Consider the following 25,811-nt stretch of genomic DNA (forward strand, 5'->3'; position numbering starts at 1 on the left):
CTGGCGAACAGTTTTGTTCTTGATGTCCTTGTCCCTTCCAAGTGCAGAGCCATGCATCCGTGGCCCATCACCGTGACCCTTTTAGGGGAGTTCTCTGGAGGGTTTTCTCTGCTTTTTATAGTTACAAAGCTTCCCTCAATCCTAGTAACATTGGAATCTGCGCTCTCTCTCTCTCTCTCTAGTCATTCAGTTTGTTTTTGGGAGTTTTCTTATGACTAGTATCAGGCTCATTCTTTTTTTTTTTTTTTTTTTTTTTTGGTTTTACGAGACAGGGTTTCTTTGTATTTTGGAGGCTGTCAGTCCAGCCCGGCCTCGAACTCACAGAGATACGCCTGCCTCTGCCTCCCAAGTACTGGGATTAAAGGCGTGAGCCACCACCGCCCGGCTATCAGGCTCATTCTTAGCTGATTTAGATATGCAGGGTTTTTTTTATAGTAGCTTGGTTAGCTGTCTCTAACCTTCAAATCTACTAATCCTAAAAGCTAACCTTAATGAAGTAACTAACTTACATGACTTGATCTCAAATATCTTATTGACTCTATCTTCACAACAGTTAAGTATAGCCATGCCAATTTCATGTGTTTACTAATGTGTGAGAACTTCATTTTCACATAATAGATTTTTTTAACCTGTGAATTGATCACCTTTGACCCTAGAATCGCTGACACAGCATAATGACCGAGCACGACCCCCTTGCCCTCTGGTGTGTGAACTGGTCATACTTCCTAGGCTTAAGAGAGGACGGATCTGAGAGAGTGGCCATTAAATACTACTCTAATTTTTTTTAAAGGACTGACAAGCAAATAGTACTCATCAAATTAATTTTCCTATTAAACAGAACTAGTTTGAGACTGCTTTTGAGCATTTTCCTCCTCAATACTGAAATTTCAAGTTGGGCTTTATCTCAGTCACTTGTTTAATGCACTTTAGTTCAGTGCCAGATTTGGACCCTAACAAACTCACAAACAACCCCCTCCCTCCGGTTCAGAATACTCAAACAGATACACACACTGGCTTCTCCCTCTTTCCTGGGAAACTGCTTGGTTATAGCGTGCTCTGTGTGAAGAAACCGAAGCCGGTCTTTAACAGAGCAGGAGAGCAGCAGCCTGGCAATGGCTGGCTTGTTAGGACTTTTAAATCTAGACTTAAAAAAACTGTGTTTTAAAACAGTTCTATTAGGAACTGTATGTGCTTCGTTTTTAATTTTAACTCATAATGATTGTAAAACACCCTGGGCTATGTGTATGAAGGGTGCTACAGAAATATAAGAGGGCTGTGGGCTGGGCGGTGGCGGTACACCTTTAGTCCCAGCACTTGGGAGGCAGAGACAGACAGGTCTCTTGAGTTCAAGGCCAGCCTGGTCTACAGAGAGGGTTCCAGGAAACCCTGTCTTCAAAAACAAAGGAAGGGAGGGAGGGAGGCAGGGAGGAGACTGTGGTCTAATACACAACACAGTGTTATTTTGGGGTGCCATCATGGACAGCTCACAATGTTGCAGAAATCCTCCTTGTAGAGGAGGATTGCTTGTAACTCTCCTTTTCTCTTTCTTCATTCTCACTCTGAAACTTTGTTCTCTTTAATCATCATTTTCATTAGAAAATATTCTCTCACACTGTAATAATTTCTCATAGAAATGCTAATCTAATTTATTAGCTCACTCCCAGGCATTAAAGAAGCAAACCAGATGACACCTTAGATGGTAAATAATTGCAGACTTAACCGCCCTACTGGTTGAAATTTCCTTCTTGCCTGTGAAAGGAGACTTGGTCTTTCACTATTAGGCACCTCTGACTGTCCCACACTTGTTCCATATCTAGTGTTTGTTCTAAAAGTGTCACAAATGTGGGGTTGGACTGAAACCGGTGTGAGCTTCATGATGCATTCCAACAGGAACTGCCTGTGTATTGATGCCCATTTGCTTTTTGCTTTTTAATTGTGTTAGTTTTTTTTAGACTAAAGCTTTCCTCAACTGGTCTATCTTTTTACACATGTGCTTCTGTACCACAGTCTCCTCCGTCCCTGTAGTGAGCTAGCTCTGTGAGAACCAGGAGCTGCTGGCTTTCCGTGATCCGATTCCTCACCTGGAAAGGATGGAGACAGTGGTACTGTTGCTGTGAGAATTAGTGAACACCCCCAAAAGTGGACAGACACTTGAGTGGTTTGTCTAAATGGCATGAGTGGCTTGAAATCACGTGGTTTAAGAATAACTTGTAGCCAGGTGGTGGTGGCTCACACCTTTAACCCCAGCACTCTAGAGGCAGAGGTGGGCAAATCTCTGTAAATTTGAGGCCAGCCTGGTCTACAGAGCAAGTTCCAGGACAATGAAGACTACACGAAGAAATCTTGTCTTACCCCCCCAAAAGAAACAAAGAAAAGTTTGTTGCTGGATATATTAATATGTTTTGATTCAGGCTTTTTCCTTTTTTTCTAATGTTAATAATCACAAATCTTTCGTTTGTGAAAAGTAAAGGACTAAATATATATATTTATATATACTTATAATTACATATATATAAAATTAAAAACTTTAACAGATACTTTCAGTATCACATTATAAAATTATGACATTTTTAATGAAAGTGAGGAGATCTGTAACCCTGTTATTGATTTATGTTCATTTGCAAATTAAGCAGCTTTGGTACCTTAGACAATGCACCATGAAAGCGGTGTTAGCTGGCTAACTGCTTTCATCCCCTGTCTCCAGCACCCCAGCCTCTTCCACCCTTCGCCCCTCATACGCTCAGCACTCCAAGCTGTCACCCGTGAAGTAATGACTGTCCTGTGATTGACTGTGTCAACAGACCTAAGTTGTTTCTTCGTTTTGTTTTTGTTCTGTTCAAGGAGGGATCAGGCTGTGGTACTTACCTGTAGGTCACGAAACAACTTTCTGAAATAGCTTCACATTTTCCACCACACGGGTTCCGGCCTTGTACTCAGGTTGTCAGCAGGTACCTTTTGCACAAGCCCAGCAATCCTAGATCCTGGCCCCATGGCAAGAATTCAGGAATTTTTGCTACACTAGGACATTATCATATGATTGCTGTACGATTATTTTATAGGTAATATTAGCAATTTTATTGGTAGAGCTTTGTAGACAGGGTCCCGCTTTGCAAACGGATTCCCGGTTGTCGTTAGTTATGCCTGTGAAGTTTACCTAACGCGAGCAAATGACTCCTGAGCTTCACATAGGAGGGCTTATTGCAGGTTGTCTTATATTTTGTTTTTGCTAGATTGCAGAATTTACCCATTTTTAAGCAGAACAGTTTGGGAAAATGCTGAAAACCAGCCAGTGGTAAGGCACGGTGAAGCGCGGACTTTGTTGATGTGTTTCTAGCGTTGATACATGCGCAGTTAGCTTTCTCAGGGTAGGTCAGTGGCACCTTATTCTAAATCCACATTTTTTCCCTTTTAACTGTTACTTTCATTTGTTCATTTTCTTCTCAGATTTAAGAGAAAGATTGGGGGTGGGGTGGGTTTCAAAACAGCCCAATGATTAGAGATGGGTGCTGATGCTGCCAACTTGGAGGCCTCACCCCATCCATGTTGGCTCATGACTCGTCCATCGCTGCTCCAAAGCCAGTATCTGTCATGGCAGGCTTCATTCAGACCCCTAAACATACAATGTGCGTTTGGCTGGGCAAAGGTCTAGAGTCACCTGCTAGAGAGACCTGCAAATGTAGATAACTGTTCAGTCATTCTGGAGAGCGCCTCCAGGGCTCACGCGTCCACTCGTCTGTGGGAGCGCCCTCCACAGTAGACCCCCTGCAGCGTGGACGGGGCTCTTCACTTTGCACCATGCGGTTCATCCCAATACTGTTGTGTCATCTCACTGTGAGGTGATGACCGGCGGCATTTTTCCTAAACCGAAGAAGGGTTTTTCTAACATTGACGGGATGAAGCCAGATCAGTGCCATTATTTTTCTCTATGTTTAATCCAGAGGTGACATTGGTTTACATTTACAAAGTAGGTATGGGGAAATCTTGTCTGAGAGCCAACAGTGTTAAGCAAACTGTGGACATCAAGGGGAAGCTTCCTCTTTCAGTTTCCTGTGAGATAACAACTGTATGAGAACGAAGCATGTGGACCCCATAGTAGACTTGGGAGAGCTTGAGAACACTGGAAGTCATAACCCACCTTGTTGGGAATGAGTAGGGTTTGCTCAAAGAGCTGATCAGGTCCTGTGGCCCCACACTTGGTGTATGCTGGGAATACCCCCCATACACACACAACCAGTGTTTAAGCAATGTGGTTGTGGACCGTTTCAGAGTCTAGCATAAGTGTTTCTTAGAAAAGTGAATTATTCAAAATGCGCTTTGAAGCATTTTGGAAGTGCTGTATATAAGACCTGAGGAACTGATAAGGAGGCTGGTTTTTCCTTCATAAGTTCAGAAATTGTTCCCTGTGAAGATGAGCTGTGCATACATCCACACAAAGGCCACTCCAGACCAGATCTAACCAGACAGGCATATTTAAAGAAAGTGCTCGTGTAAAGTCTACTTAGATCACTGTTATACGTAGCCCAGTAACATTTATATTTTTAATAATTATATCACAGGCATGGTGCTAAGAGGCCTTGAGCTTCCTGCAGACACAGCTCTAGTTTGCCGTGTGTACGGAGTGTGCTGGAGAGTGATGTGTGTGTATATAGCACAACTGAGTGTCCCTAGTGTCTCTGGAAAGACAGTCCCCCACAGACTCTCACCACTGTTGGGACAGGCAGTGCTGACTACCTTTCAATCTTCCCTATGTTATGTACACTTATTCTGAAATAGCATGTGCACTTATTACTAACACTGACAATATACATTTTGGCAAATACTTTACAATTTAAGCTCTACATATTTATGTAAGTGGTTTGAAGGTTTTATTGTAGAAGAAATGAGGACAGGATGGAGAATTTGGTCAAATGATATATTATTTGGAGTTTACATAAAATTACTTTTTTATACGGAAGAAACATAGTAACTGCACCAGCATTTTCTTTAAAAGCTACAACTGGTATTATTAGATAATTAAGATATCTGTGCTTTGCAAAAATGATGATGTTTTTACCTTTCAAAAATGTATTTGGGGGAAATGAAACCAGAGATGGGTGTGTTTTCTTTCACTTCCCTTGGTATTCCTTTAGAACTTTATAGTGACTTTTCATTTTTGGTGGTGTGTCCTGACTCTTTGGATGAAAACGTCATTTCTGGGCATCAGGATTGATGAAGAATGTCAGGAACTCCCAAACTTTGACAACTCAAGTTTAAGTGACATTTACAAGTCTTTTCCTAACAAACTGAGATTTCAGATGTGCTCTGGATGTATCTCCCAAGAGAATAGCTTAGAAGGTAATAGAGGCTCCAAGGGAAGAATTTGGGGGGCTTCAGCTAACAAGCGCATTAGAGAGTGTGACACTCACTTAGTGTTCCTGTCACAAATGGAAGCCCATTTGCCATCCTTCCCCTCAAATACCAGATGGGGACTACCTGCTAATCTCCAACACTTTCAGCCCCTGCCAGCATCCGGAGGATGTGCCTTTGTCAAAGAAAGACCCTGTGTGTTGGATTTTATGTCCTTTAGGATTCAAACAAGGCCACATTAACAAAGAAGCCCCATCAATAGCATTTGCGTATGGAGCTGGCTCTGCTGTGTTTGATGGCAAGTTAAGGCCACAGACATATAAAGGACATAAAGAAAACTCAGTCATAGGTCTTGCCTAAGGAGGAAGTTTGAAAAATTGTGTTTCTCAATAACAACAACAACAACGAGCTGGTAGTTCAGCATATTGTTCATAAAAATGTCCATTTTTTTGAAAATTTCAAAAAGGTGTTTAATTTCTTCTTGCCATTAATATAATAAATAAAAAGATTACGTCAATATTAGTGTTTCTAGCACTAGAAATAATGCATGAGTTTCCCAGTGTCAGACTAGACAGGATTTAAAGGTCATTTTTTTGTTTTTGTTTTTGTATTTTTTCCATGTGTAGATATTTCTTTCAGACAACAGTTATTTTCCGACTTCATGCTGAAGACATTAGCCATGATGTGCTTTCATTTCAAACACAGAACAAATACATTCTAGGTGAGGTAAAATCATGAGATTGACCTCACAGAATCACGTCTGTGTGAGATTATTCCCCTTGTTATCTCTCTGGAGATCTCCAATTTAAAACATACCTTCCTTCCTACAGGAAAAAGATACTCCGAATCCTTAGTTGAAATTAATTAGCATTCAGAAACCAGATCGCATGTTTTTGGGTATTCATGAGATCTCTGTTTGAAAAAAAAAATGTTTTTAACTTGTAGAAATGTGTTGCAACACACAGATGGGAAGAAAAAGAAAAAAAAAACCTCTTTAGCAAGCACTGTGTGTAAAAGGAATATTACATTTTACACGCTCCTGATTGCTCTGTGTAAACAGTTTTTGACATCTGTCTTTATAGTTTCGAGGAGAGGAAGACTTTGTTAAAAGAATCATTTTTATACAGCAGCCACCATTTCAGCCTTGCTTTACCTGTATTATGAAAGCAGATGGTCTGCATGTCTTTTGAATATTTATAACTATCAAAAACAATCTCTTGCTATTCACCCTTAGGCTTAGGAGATGTCAGGACTGTTCTGGTTGGGAAAAAAAATCATCTTGGGTGTTTACAGAAAGAGGATTACATTAAGCTGAAATGACTATACATTTTCCAGTTTAATATTTGTCCATCAGCTGTTTAATCGTATTTAGATAATTGTGTAAATAAGATGTGCTAGCCCTTGCCCTCTCTGCTGAAGGAGCCAGCAAGCTTTCAACACGGGTGAGCCACCATTTTGTAGAAGCTGCCTCTGCCACCACAGTTAGCCCAGACCCAAGTCCCAAGCAAGTTAGGATCCTAGCATCAAAGTCCTGTCCAAAAAGCCACAGCGCCAGCAGAAGGCCAGTATGGAGACCTCAGAAACACCAGGGAGCCTCTAGCACCAGGCTTGTAGGAGTGAATTGTCTTGTGCAAATGCCTAGCAGAGCCTAGCCCTTGAAAAAGGGCCTGGTCTCCTCCCTCTTCTCCCTAGCTTGCCCTGCTTTGGTTTTTTGGGAAAGTTTTGGAATAGTGGGGGTTAACTGGTTTTTTTGACTGGAAGCTGAGCAATCAGAGATAACAGATTTTGCTGTGGTTGGTTGATTTGGCAGAAAAGCATGAACAGTTTTGGTTTAAATGATTGAATAACCTGATTAGCATTGTTTTGGGGTGGTTTTTTTTGAGGGGGGTTGTTAAAGGCACAACAAAGCAATTTCCAGGGTAATCAGATCACCACCCCTCTGTGGTAGACAGTCCTGTTCTTGAGAAGGGTACACGTCTCCACACCAATCCCGCTGGCCACTGGGATGAGCAGGCTGAACAATCGAGCCACCTCCCTTCACTTCTGAGTGCATACACACTAACCCACAGAGTGTGAATCCCTAGCAGGGCCTTGAGAGGTAACATTTGGGAAAATTATGTAACCTCAACCAGTTCCTTGTGGTTTTCTGTTTTTCACATTGAGAGACCTGCAGATTTTCGAGCAAAGGTTCAGAATGTTCCAACAATATGTAAGTCAGGCTTTAGAAAATTTCCACCCTTACCTTTTCACAATTAGAAAGGTTATAAATAATGTATTTGGCTGAAAAGGAGGCTCAGCCTGTGGCAGATGGTATCCTTCTAGAGGGTTGGGGTTTCTGGGAAGATGGCATCCTTACAGATCGGAACTTTAGCAGACTCGGAAAGAGCCAAGCTCCTCATAGGGAGTAGACATGTGCTTCATGGATCTTAGAAAAGCTTACAACTTGGCTCCTAGGATGCGAATATTGTGTCACACAGGGGTTAGGAGACCCATGGCCAATTTCTGCCAACTTTTAAATTCTATCTTCCAACACTGGGATCCTCGGCCTGTGTTTTGGTTGGTGTGCCCTGTGGCAGCATTTGAACTCAGAATTTCTACCATCAGAGATTTAGTCAGTTGGATTAATTGACTCCCAGAATGTTGATGTTTTTACCCTATTGGCTACCGACGGACTAGAAAACTTGCCGCCGAAACTGTGTCTTTCAAGGCACTTATACAAAATAGACACCAGGGGAACAGAGCAGCGACCACCAGCAGCCTCTTTGGAGACATCTGTGGGGTTGATTTGGAAAACCTGGAGAGGGATTGCTTGCAAATGACTGAACAGAGGCTTTTGTGGCTAACAAGTTGGGATTTAAAGGTTCACTTGACAGTAATGCAGTTGCCTTTAACCTTGAAGGACGAGGGGAGGAGGATGTCCCAGTGACCCAAAGGGTGGCTTCTTTCAGTGGCCTGGTATCACCAGGTGTGTTCAGCCTTACGCTGAGCGTCCAGACCGTCTGGAGATGCCCAGTGTGGGACCTGCATTTGGCTCAGCCTGTTTTAATTCGGGAAGGTGGGAAGGCCGGGCAGAATCAGCCGTAGAGCCTGAAGGTGAGCAGCTCCCCGGCTGACATGGGAGAGCCATGGTACTGTATCCAGGTGTGAGGCGCACCCCAGCTTCACTGAGCTGAGGTGTAGAAACAAATGGGAAGGTGTTCCCTCGCTGTTTGCCCTTGCTCTCCCTTGCCTGCATTTAATCGGTGCGCCCTAAGAAAACTCGATGTAGAGACAGGGGGATGTCTCCGATGGGTGGTGATGCGCTTGTTGCACACGCACAGAGACTTGAGACGAGTCTGCAGCACGTACACAAAGAGCCTCGAGTAGCGGCTTGCAATTCCAGTACTGAAGAGGTGGAACAGGGGGTTCCCTGTGGCCAACTGGCCGGCTAGTCAGCTGAATCCACGAGCTCTACATCTAGTGAGAGACTGTCTCTGGAAGTATAGTGGAGAGTGACTAGGAAAGACATCTGAAGTTAACCTCTGGTTTCCACACACCCACATATACACAAAAAGACTCATTTTGAAAGTTCTATCTGTTACTCCTCTGTTATTTAAGCATCCTAGGTGTGTGTGTGTGTGTGTGTGTGTGTGTGTGTGTGTGTGTGTAGGTCACAGGAAAGTGTATGTGAGTCAGCTGTCTACTATGAGTCCTGAGGATTGAAGCTATACAATCAGGCTTAACCAGCCCCTTTGCTGCTCGACCCTCTTGGTGGACCATTGAAGGCATGTTTTTTTTTTTAGTCTTTTTTTTTTTTAATTTTTAAATTTAAATTAGAAACGAGGTTGCTTCACATGTCAGTCCCAGCTCCCTCTCCCTCCCCTCCTCCCATGCCCTCCTACCAGCCCCCACTCCTTTCCTCAGGGAGGGTGAGGCCCTCCATGGGGGTGTTCATAGTCTGTCATTTCATCCAGGGCAGGGCCTAGGCCCTCCCCCAAGAGTCCAGGCTGAGAGAGCATCCCTCATTCTGGGATGGGCTCCCAAAGTCCATTTGTATGCCAGGGATAAATGCTGATCTACTACCCAAGGCCCCAAAGATTGCCTAGACCTCCTCACTGACACCCACATTCAGCTCCCCCTTGTTCAGGTCAGCTGTTTCTGTGGGTTAAACCAGCCCAGTCTTGACCCCTTTGCTCATCACTCCTCCCTCTGTCACTGGATTCCAGGAGTTCAGCTCAGTGTTTAGCCGTGGGAGTCTGCCTCTTTTGCCATCTTTTGACAGCTCTGCGTTATCCTATAATAGAAGCCCAATGAGGGAGTAAGAAGCGAGGGAGGAGCAGAGGGCCCTCTTACAAACGGTAAAATCACTTAGGACGTAGCCTACCGGCTGGGGTTACAAGGAGCAGTGGAGCTCTGAAGATGGGGCACATACGGATGTTATTTTCTGGATATGGGAAATTAATGAACTGCATAGCGCTTTTACGTATGAGCTTTAATTTTGCTGAAGTACTTCAGAATGTTTTCCACTCATGTTTCCTGCCACCATTGGTGCAGAGTCACAGTCTATTGGAATGATCCAGTACATCACCTGCTTCCTAACAGGCGACAAACTTTTGGGGCGTTCTGCGTCTTACCCGTCTACATGTCCTCCATACCAGCCAGAGCATCAACAAGCATATGTCGTGTAGAACTCAGGAGACGAAGTAGAGCAGGCACTTAGTGAAAACCTCTGCAGAATTTAGGAAGCCTGTGCTTTCCCGAAAGGATGGCCCTCCATGCTGTGCTGTAGTAACAGGAAGGTGTCAGACTGTCTAGGTAAAGAGTAACAGTGTTTTTAGAAACTGGGTCAGAGTGAAAGAACATCAGCTGTCATCCGTCTGCAGAGTCACCGTCATCCAGCAGTGATCACGATAGTTTTATTTAGAGTCCCACATTATCGATCCGTTGCTACAGCAGACCAAGTGAGACGGGAGCCAGAGGCTTGCTCACCGTGTCAGGTAGTCATCCTCTCTCTCTGGTTTTGGCACCTTGCTAAGTGTCTTTTTGCACTGTGGACTGGGGGAGGCTCTTAGTGAAATTGCAAGCTATTGGATTAATGGCAGGGCTTCACGAGCACATTAAGAATGCCTTTTCAGAGAAATAAAATGTAAAAGTGACAATGAAGTACAGTGTGGGGGAAGCTATCACGGTGCCTCATTGGAGAGATGGCTGTGTTTTACATAAATAATGCAACTCCAGTGTGTGCCTCACTCCCAGTTCTTCAGAAGACCCCCCCAAACTTACACATTACAGGAATGTGTGTGCTACTAAATTAACATGGTGACGGATGTCAGAGTTAATAATAGCCCAAAGAGCGTTACATTTGAAGTAGCTTAAAGAAGATAATGATATAAAAATATTCTTGTCCCCAAACTGGCTTTTCAGGTTGTTCGTTGCCTCCCAACAATGGAGTTCTCTGTAAGCTGTTTCTCTGTAGACCAAGCAGGTCTGAAATGGAAGCTCTTAAGTTTCTCTGTCAGGACCAGGAGCCGTGGTGCTTCAGCCTCCCTAAGACTCAACAGGGAGTTAATTTAGCTATTAGAGACTATAGGTGAACCAGGAGTTAAGTCACAGGATTACTGTAACCAAAATTATCTGGAAAAATAGGCTTTTGTTTACTGAAAATGTGGTTTTTTTTTAAATTTTAAACCTTAGTGATACATTAACATCTTTGTCTCCCATTTTTCCTTGTTGTATGGTTGGATATTTTCAATTCTGTTTTGTTTGTTTGAGTCAGGGTCTCACTATGTAGTCTGGGCTGGACTGGAATTTATGAGTTTCGGTTGCTCTAGTACTCGTAGAGATCCGCCTGTCTCTGCCTCCCAAGTGCTGGGATTAAAGGCAAACACCACAGTGCCTAGCTCTTCAAGGCTTTTCTTTTTTCCCCAGGAGAAAAATGATTAATACACATTTTTTTCTTTGTGGATGGGACTCTTAAGATGTTAATTAGCACAAATTGTATATATTTTCTGGTCATTTGAAATTCACAACTCAAGCTTTACTAGATAGAGCCAGCCATCAAGTCTGAAGATGCTAGGCTCCTGAGACAGTTTGCCTCTCAAGTGTGACCTTTGAACACTGTAAGCTCACCAGCGGCTGAAGTCCATACAGTGAACATGAACATACAAAAACCATTCCTCCTACCTGGTCATGTCTGACCATGCTGAGGGGTGTTTGTGAGATCCAGGTGTTGATTGGGTGATCCGAGCAAGGGCTTCCCAGCATTGTCCATGGCTCTGGTGCCTGGACGATGCTTCAGGTAGCAAACCTCTCGAGTTCAGTTACCATGCTGCAAAATACCCTAACGTCGCTTGTGAGTTTGGATTGACTGGGGTGGGTGCACATTTGTGCGGATGGAGATTGGGTGAAGAGTGCTAGCCAGACACTGGTGTGGGGGCTGCTTGCGGCTTAAGTAAGCTTCTGATGACCCACGCGGTGAATTCTAAGAAGCCGAAGCTTTGGCCCCAGATGATTTGGAGAAACTGAGAGCAGGTACAGCTCTGCACAGCTAAAGTTGTGGTATGTGAACATTATACATGTTCCTCCCTCTCCACACAGAGTATGATCTCCTCCATTGTGAACAGCACGTACTATGCAAATGTCTCAGCAGCAAAATGTCAAGAATTTGGAAGGTGGTACAAACATTTCAAGAAGACAAAGGATATGATGGGTAAGCAAAAAAAAAAAAAAAAAAAAAAAGAAAGAAAGAAAGAAAAAAGCCCACCCCCTTGCCGTGGCAACATACCATTGCATGTCATTTGGGGGTTTATCAAAGTCACATCGAAAGCCAGATCTTTTGATTGCCCAATTAGAGATCAATTTAGAATGTTTCTTTGGGGGTGGGGGAGTGGGTATGAGTATAATGAGATAATTAAATTCAATAAATGTTTGTGTTTAAATCAGCCACACTGACTTGGTTGTCAGACATGCAGGAAATCGGGGCGTGAGGAGGGGAGCTGTCATTTTGTAACATCTCAGTGAAGACCTAACCAGGCCTTGAATAACTAATATCAGCTGTGATTTCTCACAGAGATAATCATGCTTTAAGGATTTTTGCTTTTGTTTGCAAAAAAAGAGAAAGGACCTGTTTTCACGCCAGCTTTTGAACAATATTTAACTGCATTCAGCTTACTAAACACTGTTCTGTTTTTACCATTGAGATAGAGTGGTTTTTATGGCTCCAGACCCCATGGGTAGGCACTTTAGTGAGCTCACTCCTTTCCTCTCTGGAACAGAACCAACACTGTCATTTCTGAGCTTTCGGTTCCAGCCTAGCGCCCTCTCTGAACAGGCTGCGCTAGGTCAACATTTGTTCCATAAGACATGCGTCAAGATGAGCTGAGGTGTAAAACGACAGGTCACGGTTGCATGCCGTGGCTGAGCGTTTGGAGTCTGGCATTTTCTCTCTGCGAGTCAGTCAGTGCTCCTGGGAGCAAGCACTATGGTTAAGGTTAACATGCCTTCTTCTTCCACAAAGTGTACCTTCCAAATAATACATCCTAAAATTAAACAGAAATGGGGTGTTTCTTACGCAAAGCAATATGCCCTATCATAAATCTTTATTGTCATTCCATTCATTTAATAGTAACAACAATAATAACTTTTCCTGAAGACTTTAGAGATGAGACCCAAGTTTGGAGCATGTTTTAGCTTTTAATATTTGAAGAAAGGCCATCCATCTACCAAAACAGATTCTTTGCCTTTTATAGCTTGGGGCTGTAATGAAGACAATGTATCAAGTTTCATAATAATTGCTTGAATTACTGTTCCATGTGAATGGCCATTTGGGCTGATATCACTGGTAGAAACTGAAGGTTTCTTCCCGTTCTTAGTTATACTCTGCATGTATCATGGAGTATAGCAGTGTGACCAGTTCTTCTGGTTATAAAATCTGCACATTTAATGAAAAGAGAAATGAAATCCAAATCAATGAGAAGTGTGGACGTTTGAGAAGGCTTACCTGTTTATATTACACTCTGGTTTTAGCCTCCTCCATCTAGTCTCTTATGTGTAACAGCACAGCATTCGGCACACTTAGAGCTGACTCCCAGCCAGTCCACACCAGTGCTCTAGCCCAGGGAGAGGCATTCATTCAGGGCAGGTAGAAATGAATTACAGAAACGTGACAACATCACCATTGTACTAGGGCAGCTCTCCGCCCCGTCCTTAGCATCTGGTGAGAACCACACTTCTATTAATAGCATTCCGGCCTTAGCCACACTGGGTGTGCTGGCTGACTCCACTCTACGTCTTTGCTTTATCTTGAGGAGTATTTGCTGATATCCTTGTGTCCATGATTGGACTTAATGAAAAAACCACACGTGATGCCAAGAGTGGCAGCCAGCTGCTGTGCCCACCTTATTATATGCTTATTTTGTAGACTGCTTCCTCCCTTTGCCTGGATTGCTAGAATTAATATAATATGGACATATTTCCAATTTTTTCTCTAGTTGCTTTCTAATCCAAGTTTATCTGTTTTTAGTTTAGCTCATGGTTTCTTGCTGCTGATAAGCCAACAATATTCTTGGAGGCATCTTAAAGGAGGCAGCCATTGCTTGTAAAGCCTTCTTGTGCTTCTGAGAATCAGTGATAGGTTGACCTCAAAGCAAACATAAAAATGTGAATGTAGTAGATGTTATGCCTTGAATCAGTGGTTCTCAACCTTCCTAATGCTATGACCCTAAATTTAATATAGTTCCTTATATTGTTATGACCCCCAATCATGAAATTATTTTTTGTTGCTACTTCGTAATGGCAGTTTTGCTACTGTTACAAATTATAAGTAATTTTGGAAATAGAGGTTTGCCAAAGAGGTCTTGACCCACAAGCAGTTGATAACTACTGCTGTCAATTTAAGCTACATTTCAGGGGTGTTGTCTGCTCTCAGTGTGTGCAATTGTTTGTAGAAGAAAACATAGCCATGGCCCAGGAAGTTGTGTCCTTAGTTAGCTTGGCACCATTACTCCTCAGTGCTCTCTCTCTCTCTCTCTCTCTCTCTCTCTCTCTCTCTCTCTCTCTCTCTCTCTCTCTCTCTCTCTCTCTCTCTCTTTCTCTCTCTCTCTCTGTCTCTCTCCTCTCCTCTTCTCTCTGTCTGTCTCTCTCCTCTCCTCTCTGTCTCTGTGTCTCTGTCTGTCTATCTGTCTGTCTGTCTCTCTGCCTGGAATTAACTCTGTAGACCAGGCTGACCTTGAACTCACAGGGATCCGCCTGCCTCTGCCTCCCCAGTGCTGGGATGAAAGGCGTGGGCCACCACTACCCAGCCTTTCTTTATATTTCTTGTATTAGGAAATGATCAGAAATTTTCTTATTGCCGTCTGAACTTGATTTTTCCTTTTGTCTACTTTAGTTGAAATGGATAGTCTGTCTGAACTGTCTCAACAAGGCACCAACCACGTCAATTTTGGCCAGCAGCCGGTCCCAGGGAACACAGCTGAGCAGCCCCCATCGCCCGCGCAGCTCTCCCATGGCGGCCAGCCCTCTGTCCGGACCCCTCTTCCGAACCTGCACCCTGGGCTGGTGTCAACACCTATCAGTCCTCAGCTCGTCAACCAGCAGCTGGTGATGGCCCAGTTGTTGAACCAGCAGTATGCGGTGAACAGACTCTTAGCCCAGCAGTCCTTAAACCAGCAGTACTTGAACCACCCTCCCCCTGTCAGTAGGTCTATGAATAAGCCTTTGGAGCAGCAGGTTTCCACGAACACGGAGGTCTCTTCAGAAATCTACCAGTGGGTGCGGGATGAACTGAAGCGAGCGGGAATCTCCCAGGCGGTGTTTGCACGCGTGGCTTTCAACAGAACTCAGGTCAGTTTTGTTCTGTTGGGCTGTCCCCTCCTTGTCTCTTTGCTGAGCCCCGTCTGTGCTCATGTTTCCCCTTACTCTGTGTCAACCTCTGTTAACACGGAGTCACGCGCCTGTTGCTGCGGTCCCTGTTCCGTGCCCCTCTTCCAAGGGCGCATCCTGGCGCCGTCTGTATTCCCCTCACGGGATAGTGAGCTCTTAGTAACAGAAGGTGAGGAAGCGGCTAGCCCAGTGTTCTCTCTCTGTCTGCTCTTATGGACTTAAGTACATTAATGTGCTTCGTTGAAGTTCTCCAGCTGTTTTGATACTGTGCAGCTTAACAGTCATTGCATTTCATTCTCTGCAGCCATTGTTAGCCTTCCTCCCTGACTTTTTCATGCTCTCCACACCTCACTCCTACTTTCTGCCGTTATTGTAATAGAGGTAGATGCATTGTAAAAAGTGAGGTTTATTTTCTCTTTTTATTTTTTATTTTGTTGAGACAGTGTTTCTCTGTGTAGCCCTGGCTGTCCTATAGGCTGACCTCGAACTCACAGAGATCCACCTGCCTCTGCCTCCCCAGTGCTGGGATTAAAGGCGTGCGCCACCACAGCCACCACAGCTACCGCCTCCCAGCCAGAGTGTGGTTTCTTGTGGCACTTTGTGCACAATGTGTGGCCTGGCCATACTTCTAAGAGCCTCTCCTTCTGGTGTCCCTTTGCCCTTTGTCCAGAGTTCCAGGGTTATTTTGACAGACTTCACCTCACACCAGAGAGTTTCTTGTTTTTTTTTGTTTTGTTTTGTTTTCTTTTATGGGTTCAGACAGTAAATATTTGAGCATCATAAACTCTCTGATCACACTGCACTGCAATGGACAGTGCAGAATGGGTGTGGCTTGGTGGTAACTCACTCACTTCTGTCTGTAACAGGCCTCGTGCTGGGTTGGGTGCAGGCATTGAGTTTAGACTTCCTCCTGGGCAAATCCCTGTGAGACACAGTCTTCTCCACAAGAATAGTATCCTTAGTGTTTATAAAGGTTTATTTGTTTAGATGCTAATATAATGCACGTACTTCTTATTTTTAGCCAAGGCACACTAAAATAAAAGGAACATTTAACTTTGAGGTCATGTCTTTCCAGTTTTCTTGTTTTTACTATGTTCATTTTTTTTTCTTTTTCTTCTCTTTGTCTCTCTCTCTCTCTCTCTCTCTCTCTCTCTCTCTCTCTCTCTCTCTCTCTCTCTCTCTCTCTCTCTCTCTCTCTCTCCCTCCTTCCCTCCCTCCCTCCCTCCCTGACTCATTTTCCTTTCATCTTCGTTTTGTTCTTTCCATCTTTATTTGGTTTATTGTGTGATTGAGAGAATAAAATTCTGATACAGATATAATTTAGTATTAATTCCTTGTTGGCAGTCTCTGATCCTGGGAGAATGCCAGCCGTGCCTAGTGTTTGACTGGCTCTGGCCAGACCGAGGGTCAGAAGACATGGGGGGGTCTTACAGGGCTCCTTCGCGGTTTCCACAGCTGCTTTTCTATTCATTATTGTTTTGTTTTTAAAAGGGTGATTTTGCACTGTGTTGCCATAGGTTAAAACTGTATGTATATATATATATATATATATATATATATATATCAAAGATCCTTGTTTTTACAGCTTTAAAATTGTGTTCATTCTTGGCTGGTAAATTTAATATGACCCTTTAACTCAGTTGGGGGCAATAATTTTTAAAAAATCAGTGAACCAAAAGCCACCCTCTAGAAATTCTGATTTGTGGTAGCATTCTTTATTTTGTAAATACAGTAATTACTAGTAATGCTCAGTCCTGGGCCAAAAACTGGGACTCTACATAAAAGTCGGTAATGTTTGTTGAATTCAATTAAAGGCCTTTAGACAAAGACAGCACTGACACAGACGCAGATTATAGATTTACTGATAAGCCCTTGAAAAATTGAGCAAATAGTTGTATACTAAAACACAAAGGATATATGTGTGTGTGTGTGTGCGTGCGTGCGTGCGTGCGTGTGTGTGTGTGTGTGTGTGTGTGTGTGTGTAGAATGGGGGGGCTCAGCACACTTCCTCATCATGGCTATGAAATGCTGTCTGTCTGTCCTTGATCCTTACACACAACATTTGTGGTTATCTGTAGGATTTATTGCAGTAATTGGTGAATTTTCTCTGGTTCTATGAATTAGGTCTTTAAAAAAGGCTGTTCTCTGTGGTTCATATGAGGATTAGTGAGCTCATTTTTCTGAGCATTGACAACAGATACCACCTTTTTTTGTCTCTAAATGGACAATTTAGAGAAAGAAAAGTCACTGTCCAGAATTATTTGGCAATAAATAGGCTTAACTTTAAACCTTTATGTATTAGTAATTGGTATTTCTCAGTGGAAGATATTGGGTCTTGTTTGGAACTGTCTTTTATTTATTTATTTTTTAAATATGAGTTGTTTCATGTGGGTATTTAGATGTTCATTGAGAGCCAGCTTTTGCACACGCAAGCATGTATGTATTTTTCAGTGGTCATACTTACAAATCACATACACGCGCCCACACACAGCTGCATTTAGTTCAGTGATTATACATTCATATGAATGCATGTAGTGTGTTTATTTCAGAGTGTATGCATTTCAATAAAAGCAGGTGCAGAGTGAGAGTAGGGTGTGAGTGTGGACGAAAATACACACGCTGATGCATATGTAGCGGCGAGAGCGTTGCAGTCACATCGCAGAGCTCAAGTCGTGTGCTGTTATTTCAGCGAGCAGCTCCAACCTGGGTCCAAACGTTGCTGTAAAATGTGGGCATAAAAAGGCAACATTCTCATGTGGGTAGAGAAAGGCACTGCAGCCTGTACAGACTGTGGTGCAACATTGGTGGCATGATTGGAACCGAGGATTTTTTTAATCATTGACAGCTCTGAGTAGCGTTCAAACCCTGGACTTCCTGCCTTAACTCATGAGAACCCCTCATTATCTCAAAAGGGCTTCCCAAGTTAGACCACATTCCTCTCAAGATCATCACATGGAACATTAAAAAGTACCATTTCTGAAAATTCATGGTGAGATCTATATAATTACTTTCGTAAGGGATTTTCCCTTCCTGAGTGATGGCATGTGTTATTTAATTGCTGCTGAAGATAGTAGCTGTTAGCCTATGCCATTCATTCAGTTACATCTGCTCGATGTCTTTTTAATAGAAACCTATGGTCAGAGCTTTTCAGTCATCTCTCTGGAATGCTGTCCTTTAAAGGTTGTGATACAAGAAAATGTATTTCTTTAAAAACCTACATAAACCCAGAGTTTACCCTGATCCTGCTCAGTGGCTTTTCTCGCTCTTTCTCCTCCCTCCTGTCTTTGGCACACTTTATTTTCCAGTAAAATAAAGAATGAAGATGGATTATTCAAAACTGATAACAGTAATGGACCAGCATATAATGTTTTATTGAATTTGAGCTCTGTGAATTATGTGGTGGAGAGAAATTCTCCTGCTTAAGTATAACAGAAATCGCTACTGTGTTCCTATAATTCCACAGTGTAATTTAAGAAAAGTCCATTGTCCAATCACTATTGACTAAAAGGTAAAAAAGGTACCATAATCTGATGTGACAGCTCTTGATGAACCTACCAAGGGAGAGAGATGAACGTGTCTACTTATAACTTGCTTGGCATGATTCCACAAGCAGGTGGAGTTTGGAAGTAGTCTTTCACCTGGTCATGTGATCAAGAGCTCACCAAACAGATGGAAAATATTCTTTCTCTTCAGGAGAGAGATTTCCTCAAATCACTTTTTTTTTCTTTCTGAGGGCTTTGAAGTTCCACGGAGCTGATAAAATCTGTTTTAATCAGGGACTGTGTTCAAAGAGGACACAAGCTGGAGGCCAGGCTGGCTCAGTGTTTGGATTGGCCGTAGTCTCTTGCACTTATCTGCCATTTTAAAGAACTCATAATGAGCTTTTGGAAGTCTTGATAATATTTATTGGAGGCTTTTTCCTTCTTTTACAATTATTAATGAATTTTACTTGTCGTAAGTTGTATAACTCTTGTTACAATGTGAAAAGGAGAGGTTTAGAAATTTGTCAGTAGATTAATTCCTTAATTGAAAAGAAATCAGAGCTTTCACTTAACCACTAAGTAATGACAATGCAGTATAATTTGACCTTTTCATGTATACTACACACATCTAATTATTTGTAAGATGTGAAGTTCCAAAGAGGGCAGCTTCTTATTTTCAGTGAAATTAATATTCATGGCATGTTGGGAACTCCCTTCACAACATACACATTTTTGGATTCTTTTTAGAAATAAGATTACTAATGGTTTTACCTAATTTAGTTCATTGCATTTAGTGAGCACCTATGGTACCTCAGCCGATTCTGTGATGAGACAGGGAGCATGGCTTTCACACACTATTTCTTTAGTGTGATGGATTGTTGGTAATGATATCTGTATCAGTCGGTCATGAGGAATTAATACAAGTGACCTTGACCTTACCTGGCATGTCTGTACTAGATTTGACCTATATAAAATAGGGAAAGGAAGTATATACATACTGAATTCGTTAGCCATTCAACAGCCTGAACAGGACCAAGGCATGCACTCCAGCATCTGAGTTCTAACAGTAGTCATTTGCATCCAGGTTATCCTACATTACTCTTTTAAGTAATTTTTAAAATTAACACTCATCATATGGTTTCTGACAATATTTTCAGGCATTTCCACCAGGGGGCACTCCCCTCATTGAAAGCTCTGGGCCAACAAAAAAAAAAAAAAAAAAAAAAAGAAAGAAAAGAAAAGAAAGGAAGGAAGAAAGAAAGTTCTGAACTAATAGACTGTCTACACTGGCTACTCTGAAGCTCTCTGAAAGTCTGGGGTTTGGAGCATTGTTGGGGAATTGGCATAGTCCAGGCAGGAAACCTGCACCCACTCCAAGGAGTGATTAAGTTTGGGGGAAAGGGTTCCACAGAGACAACACTCGTGTGTACAAGTTGGAAGGTGTGCTGACTTCACCCAAGTTTTTCACCCAAGTAATGATCTGTCTTTCAGCTGAGCCACACCCTGCCTCGGTGTTCTATTGACAAGACTTGAGAGAAAGTGCTTCTGTGGGGTTTTTTTTTCCCATGGGTTTGACTTTCTTACTGTAGTTCTTTGCTGTGGAACATTTTTAAATAGAGATAGGGAATATATTACTTTGTCCTCTTGATTTTAGATATCTGTTTTCAAGTACTCTGGCGTAGGAAAAACCTAAATATTTACAGGGTATCTTTTACCCTGATTTTTTTTCTCAATTTACTGAATAGACAGTAGCCTAGATAGATGTTTTACAAAGTACCATGCAATGGTGACTTTTTAGTGATGGCTCCGAGTGGCTTGGCTGAAAGGGCCCATGGCCTTGATTATGTAGTAATGTTAGTCATAGCTTGTCATAACCACTATAATGTACTCTAATGTTCTTTTTTTTCATTTCTGTAGTCTATATCCACATAATTGTTTCAGTGACAGAAGTGTAAGGCATTCATCGGGCTAAGATGACGAAAGTAACTATACTATTATACTTGAGGGTTTCGTGGCATTTTGTATGTATTCCATGCATTCCTGTGCAGTTGCTATATATTGCTTTACTAGACACATATTTTTTATTGGTTTCCTTTATTTAATTCATTCATGTATTTGGGACAAGGTACCACTGTGTTGGCCTCAGAATCATGGTCTTACTGTTTCTGCCTTCCTGGGGATGGGATTCCAGCCATGCCACCATGCTTGCTTTCCAAGGTTTGGCTGCTGCTGTTTGTTTTTTAAGTATATACTATTTTGCAGGAGCCAGTGGCAAGACTGTGTGTGATTTGTGTATTCATTTCTATAAGACACATCAGAAATAGTCTAATTAGTTGGCCCGGTATGGGTTAAATAGCTGGATGGCTGACTGCCTGTCTGAATCTCAGTTCAGTTGACAGGGTGTTTTGTTCTCAGTAGACCCAGACCTAGGTGGAGGTGCTAGTTAGTATCATGGTCAAAAGGACAGTCTTAAGTGACATTTCTTATAAAAGCTCAGACATGTCCAAGCTTTGGTTGCAGTAGACTAGTTGAGAGATTTACTTATGATTGACTCAATTCCCCAGAGCTTGCTAGAGGTTTCTTTCCCTCTTAAAACACCAGCTTATAAATCAAGTGATTCTTTTAAGGGGGCAATGTTCTTATCCTCTCTGTACCCACATGCTATATCAGGCAACATGACTTGAGAAATTTGGACAAAAGCCAGGTTTATACTTCCAAGAAACTCTAACAGTCCCCAAATGCTAAAACTTTGGGGGGGGGTTCATTTTGCCTTCTCTCACTCAAAAGCACACATTTGACCTTTTCTGCAGGGTTTTGGTGGAGGTGGCTTGTATGGCCATCCAGAAGTCTTGATTGTGACCACCCTGAGTTAGTTGCTAATGTGTGTAAGTAACAGAAGCACGGCATCTAGGTTTCCCACACATTACTTCGTGCACGAGGTTGAAGACATGGAGTTACCTAGTCTTATCACGTGACCAGACTAGCCTTTGTGGTACTTCTACTTCATACTGTCCTCCAGATGCGTTGGGAGGACACCAACCATTTAAAAAATAAATTCTTCCAAAGGAGAAAGAAAACTTTTAAAACTACATTGTTAAGGGAGGAGAAACACCTTAAGAGAAGTTTCTAGTAGTTTTTGAGTTCCCACTGTTACTAATAGTTTTGGGATACAGTTTTACAGTGTGGAAGAGTGGTTGTGTATTTCAGGTATGATCTGTGGTTTTTGAAGTTCAGATTTTCCAACCTGTTACCTACTGGCATGGTATAGAACGTTTTGCAAAGTCTGTTTCCCTTTGAACAAACAGCAAACCCAAATGGCCAACTGTGATACGTTGTCATTTGGAAATCAAGGAATAACAAAATACTGTCTGTATAAACAAAGTCTTAGTGGTCCTGAGTGATGTGTTGCAGCTCCGTTCCTGGTATCTTCCTCAAATGCTTAGCTTGCCCTTCTGGAAGTGGCTTTGCGTCTGTTGGATGCCAGTGCCTTTGTCTGGCAGCTTGAGAACTGTACAGTCCAATGCTGTTCCCTCTGGGGATTTCACTGACTCCTAACTTCCTCTGCCATCTTTCTGTGAAAGATTTCATGTCAATTTAAGCTACTCAAAAGGAGGAGACCGGTTAGGCCGGCTCAGTGTCTGCTCCATGTAAAGCAGATACAATCCTCGAGGCTCTCTGCTCCACCACTGCTGTTGGGACTAATAGATTCCTAGAGAGACTCAGCCTCTGACTGCCCCTTTCTGAGGGGCATAGAAGGGGTGGGACACGCCCCTCACTCATCCTGGGGCGTGGAAAGTGTAGGACACGCCCCTCACTCACCCAGGCTGGTGCAAGGAGCAAGCTCACCCTGTGTCTCTCTTCCCCCTGTAGGGATTGCTTTCTGAAATCCTCCGAAAGGAAGAGGACCCCAAGACGGCATCCCAGTCTCTGCTGGTAAACCTTCGGGCTATGCAGAATTTCTTACAGTTGCCAGAAGCCGAAAGAGACCGGATATACCAGGATGAGAGGGAAAGGAGCTTGAACGCAGCCTCGGCCATGGGTCCTGCGCCGCTGCTAAGCACCCCGCCCAGTCGTCCTCCCCAGGTGCTCCCGCCTCTTCCTTGTGGTTCATTGTCCTGTCCTAAAAATCTTTAATCAATACTCTCAGCAAGAAGTTGCATAGATACAGACTTTTGAAAGTTCCATAGACTTAATTGAGAATTTCACCCCAGATTACTAGTTTTGATGGAAAACAGTTCTGTTCCTCATTAGGGAAAAGAAAACTGCCTTGTGTTGCTCCGAGTCTTTGGGTTCTTGAGGGTTGAAGAAGTGATCTAGCTACCTCTACTGTTGTCACTACAGATGCCTTTCTGCTCACCTCAGAACAGAAATAGTACCGCCTGGTTACTGTCACTAGTTTGAGGATGGCCATTTGAATAGTAAATACAAAATAAATAAATAATTTCGTTTATATTTATGCTTTCCAATACGGACTGCAGCTGGTACCAATTACATATCATCTCGTTTGTAATCTTTCATAATTAAGTTTAATACAATACTTGAAGGCAGCTTTAAGTGAGTCTGATAAAGAATTCTGTGTGGATTCCCGGAAATGGGCACGTTTTCATTTTCTTCAAAATGTTCCACTTTTTAGGAAGGAAAATTGAATATACCTTCTAGTTAACTTTATTGTGCATTACTGTTTTAAATCAAGTGTTTAAACTCATTTTCAGTACAAACCTTTGGTAACTTAGACACAAACTCCACAAGCAAACATATTTTTTCCTTGTTTAGTTTGTGGCAGGCACAACCCGTACAGCTACCAAAGTTGTTTAAAAGGTTGAGTGTGGAACACAAACTCAAGAGTGTTCGTGGGATATAATGTTATTGTCATATGTTGGTAATTCCATCAACAGTGAACAAGTCCATATATCTCCAAGCACTGAAGTGTAGAAAAAGCCTTTCAGTGACAAGAAATGGAGCTGTGACAGGAACTCTATAAATGAGGACCAGGTACACACTCCAGCTATTTGGTGGAGGTTCTTGAACTGTTGACAGAATGTTCTAAAGAAATTATTTCTAAAATCTATTTTTAATGGAAATCAATCTGTCTTAATGTCTGTAGGAGCAGGCTGTGATAAGTTAGTGCCGTTGTGTGAGGAGGGGCCACCATGTTCATACATAATCTGTCTGTCTACTCATAGCTACTGACCGATTGGTAACCTCATCTATAAAATATTTCCTAAAATACAGAACTAGGAACTCTGTGAGTATGCATATGACTTGGGTAGGTCGTTCGATAAAGAAGATTCAGTGCTCACTATATCCTTACTCTTTTGTAGAAACCATCCAGATGGTTTCTCTGCACCTGGGGACAGTAGCCTGGCTTTCCCCTTTCTTGTTCTGAGGTGTTTAAACTACTTCTTTCATAATGATGTGACTCTTAGCAAGACCATCTTCTCTTTTCTGTGTGCCCAGTTATTTAATTGTGGTCCATTTTGTAGAATTGGGGAAATTTTATTTTCTAAATATGGTTCTAATGATCATGATAATCCTTATCCTTTGTTTTCTGAGCCAAAGTTGTATTAGTTCTTAAGTGATGTTTTTTTCCATACAATCTTAAGATACTATTCAATATCTTTACCGTGTGCATATTTATAAAGACACCACCACATGCCATGCTTTATGGGATAGAAAATATATGTAATTTATCCTAAGTTCAAGGTTTCCTAGTTGAGACACCCTTCATGTGTTTGTTTGTTCTCAAAGGGGTTAAGACTAACCAAACTTGTAGTTGGGGTGGACATAGGAAGTGGGTAGACACTGTAGCTCCCTAGGGAGATGCTTCAGATTTCTCCTAGTGTGGTTTTACTGGCCGTCTCACCAAATCCAGAGGTGAGTGTCTGATACGTGTAGGTCTGTGCATCCTATCTCTTCCTCTGTCACTCCATTTTCATTACTCAGCATTATAACAGTGCCCACTGTCAACGGGTCGCATGCTACCTTAAAGCAACACATTGAATTAAAAAGGATGATCTATTTATCTCCCTGCAAAATGAGTAGAGTTGGGGAAAGCACACTGTCAGCGTCGAGACTTAGAACTGTGTTGAAGTGGCAGTTGAAGTTACAATTGACCCCCAGGAGAGGTTCATATGTCCACTACAGGTAACTAAACTGGAGAGAAAAGGCGGGGAACTGCAGGGACACCCTCAAAACGTCTTCAGTTTTGTACGTTATCAAGGAAAAGTCTCTGTGAAATCACTATGCATTCCATTTCCTGTAAAATAAAGGGATTTGGAACCTACTTTGAGAAGATCTTGGGTTTGGCCTTGAACTCTGATTCTTTCTGAAAACAAAACAGAAAATCCCATCCGAGGTGAAAGAAGACCTCCTTGGTGATTCATGGGACACACAAGACAGTTAACCCTGGGAGACTGGAATCTCCTCTGCTCCTAAAGTATGTAGCTCACATTTTGGGAAGATTTTTACAATGTTCCTGGAGTGTCCTAGACCAAGGAGTTAAATTATTTCGAGGAACTTAGATTTTAAGTCATCTTTAACATGGGACTTCCTTGGATAGTCTCCAGAAAGATGTCCTACAAATACCTTACTGGGAGATGGCCCAGCTACAGGAAACAAAGCTCACATCTGACCCAGCCTTGGCGCTATGTCCCTAGTGCAGACCTTTCTTGGGTAATCCAGTAGAGACAACCATGAAGGGCTATTGCCCTCTCTCTGAGTATGGGCCAACCCCAATTGTCACAGGTATATTTTCATAAGTTTCATGTTGTAATTAAAAAAGAAAAATACCTTGTAGTTGATAATGGTTCACAGCTTTCTAAGCACCTTCACATGCTTTAATTCATTGAATCCTAATACCAACCTTATGCTAGGAGAAAAATGAAAAAAAAAAGCTGAGTGAAAGGTTTTAACGTTTCAAATCCTAATTAAATTTGTTGCATTTTCCTTTACCTCAAGAAATCAAAATACAGTTTTAAGAAAAGGATGGAAGTGAGAGAAAATGGGAATTTGTGTTGTTAGATTGGAAGGAAGAATGTTCGAGAATATTGTGTGGATGAAAAAAATTAAATGTTTGACAAATGATCTATTTGGAATGACTTTGCACAATGGTATTTCTGGTATTTT

General features: G+C 42.3%; 1 protein-coding gene across 7 annotated transcripts in view; it reads left to right on the forward strand.

Annotated features, from left to right (window-relative positions):
• The window catches only part of Satb1 (SATB homeobox 1), a 94,599-nt gene that overhangs the window by 33,391 nt on the left and 35,397 nt on the right, over nt 1-25,811 (forward strand). For all 7 annotated transcript variants that reach the window (XM_040729223.1, XM_040729220.1, XM_040729221.1 and 4 more), the window contains exons 6-8: nt 11,923-12,034; nt 14,711-15,165; nt 22,557-22,769. In XM_040729223.1, coding sequence (XP_040585157.1) covers nt 11,923-12,034; nt 14,711-15,165; nt 22,557-22,769 — 780 coding nt within the window. The remainder of the gene's footprint in view (nt 1-11,922; nt 12,035-14,710; nt 15,166-22,556; nt 22,770-25,811) is intronic.

The sequence above is a fragment of the Mesocricetus auratus genome, unplaced genomic scaffold (assembly GCF_017639785.1).
Source record: "Mesocricetus auratus isolate SY011 unplaced genomic scaffold, BCM_Maur_2.0 Super-Scaffold_100021, whole genome shotgun sequence".
Classification (NCBI taxonomy): Eukaryota; Metazoa; Chordata; class Mammalia; order Rodentia; family Cricetidae; genus Mesocricetus; species Mesocricetus auratus.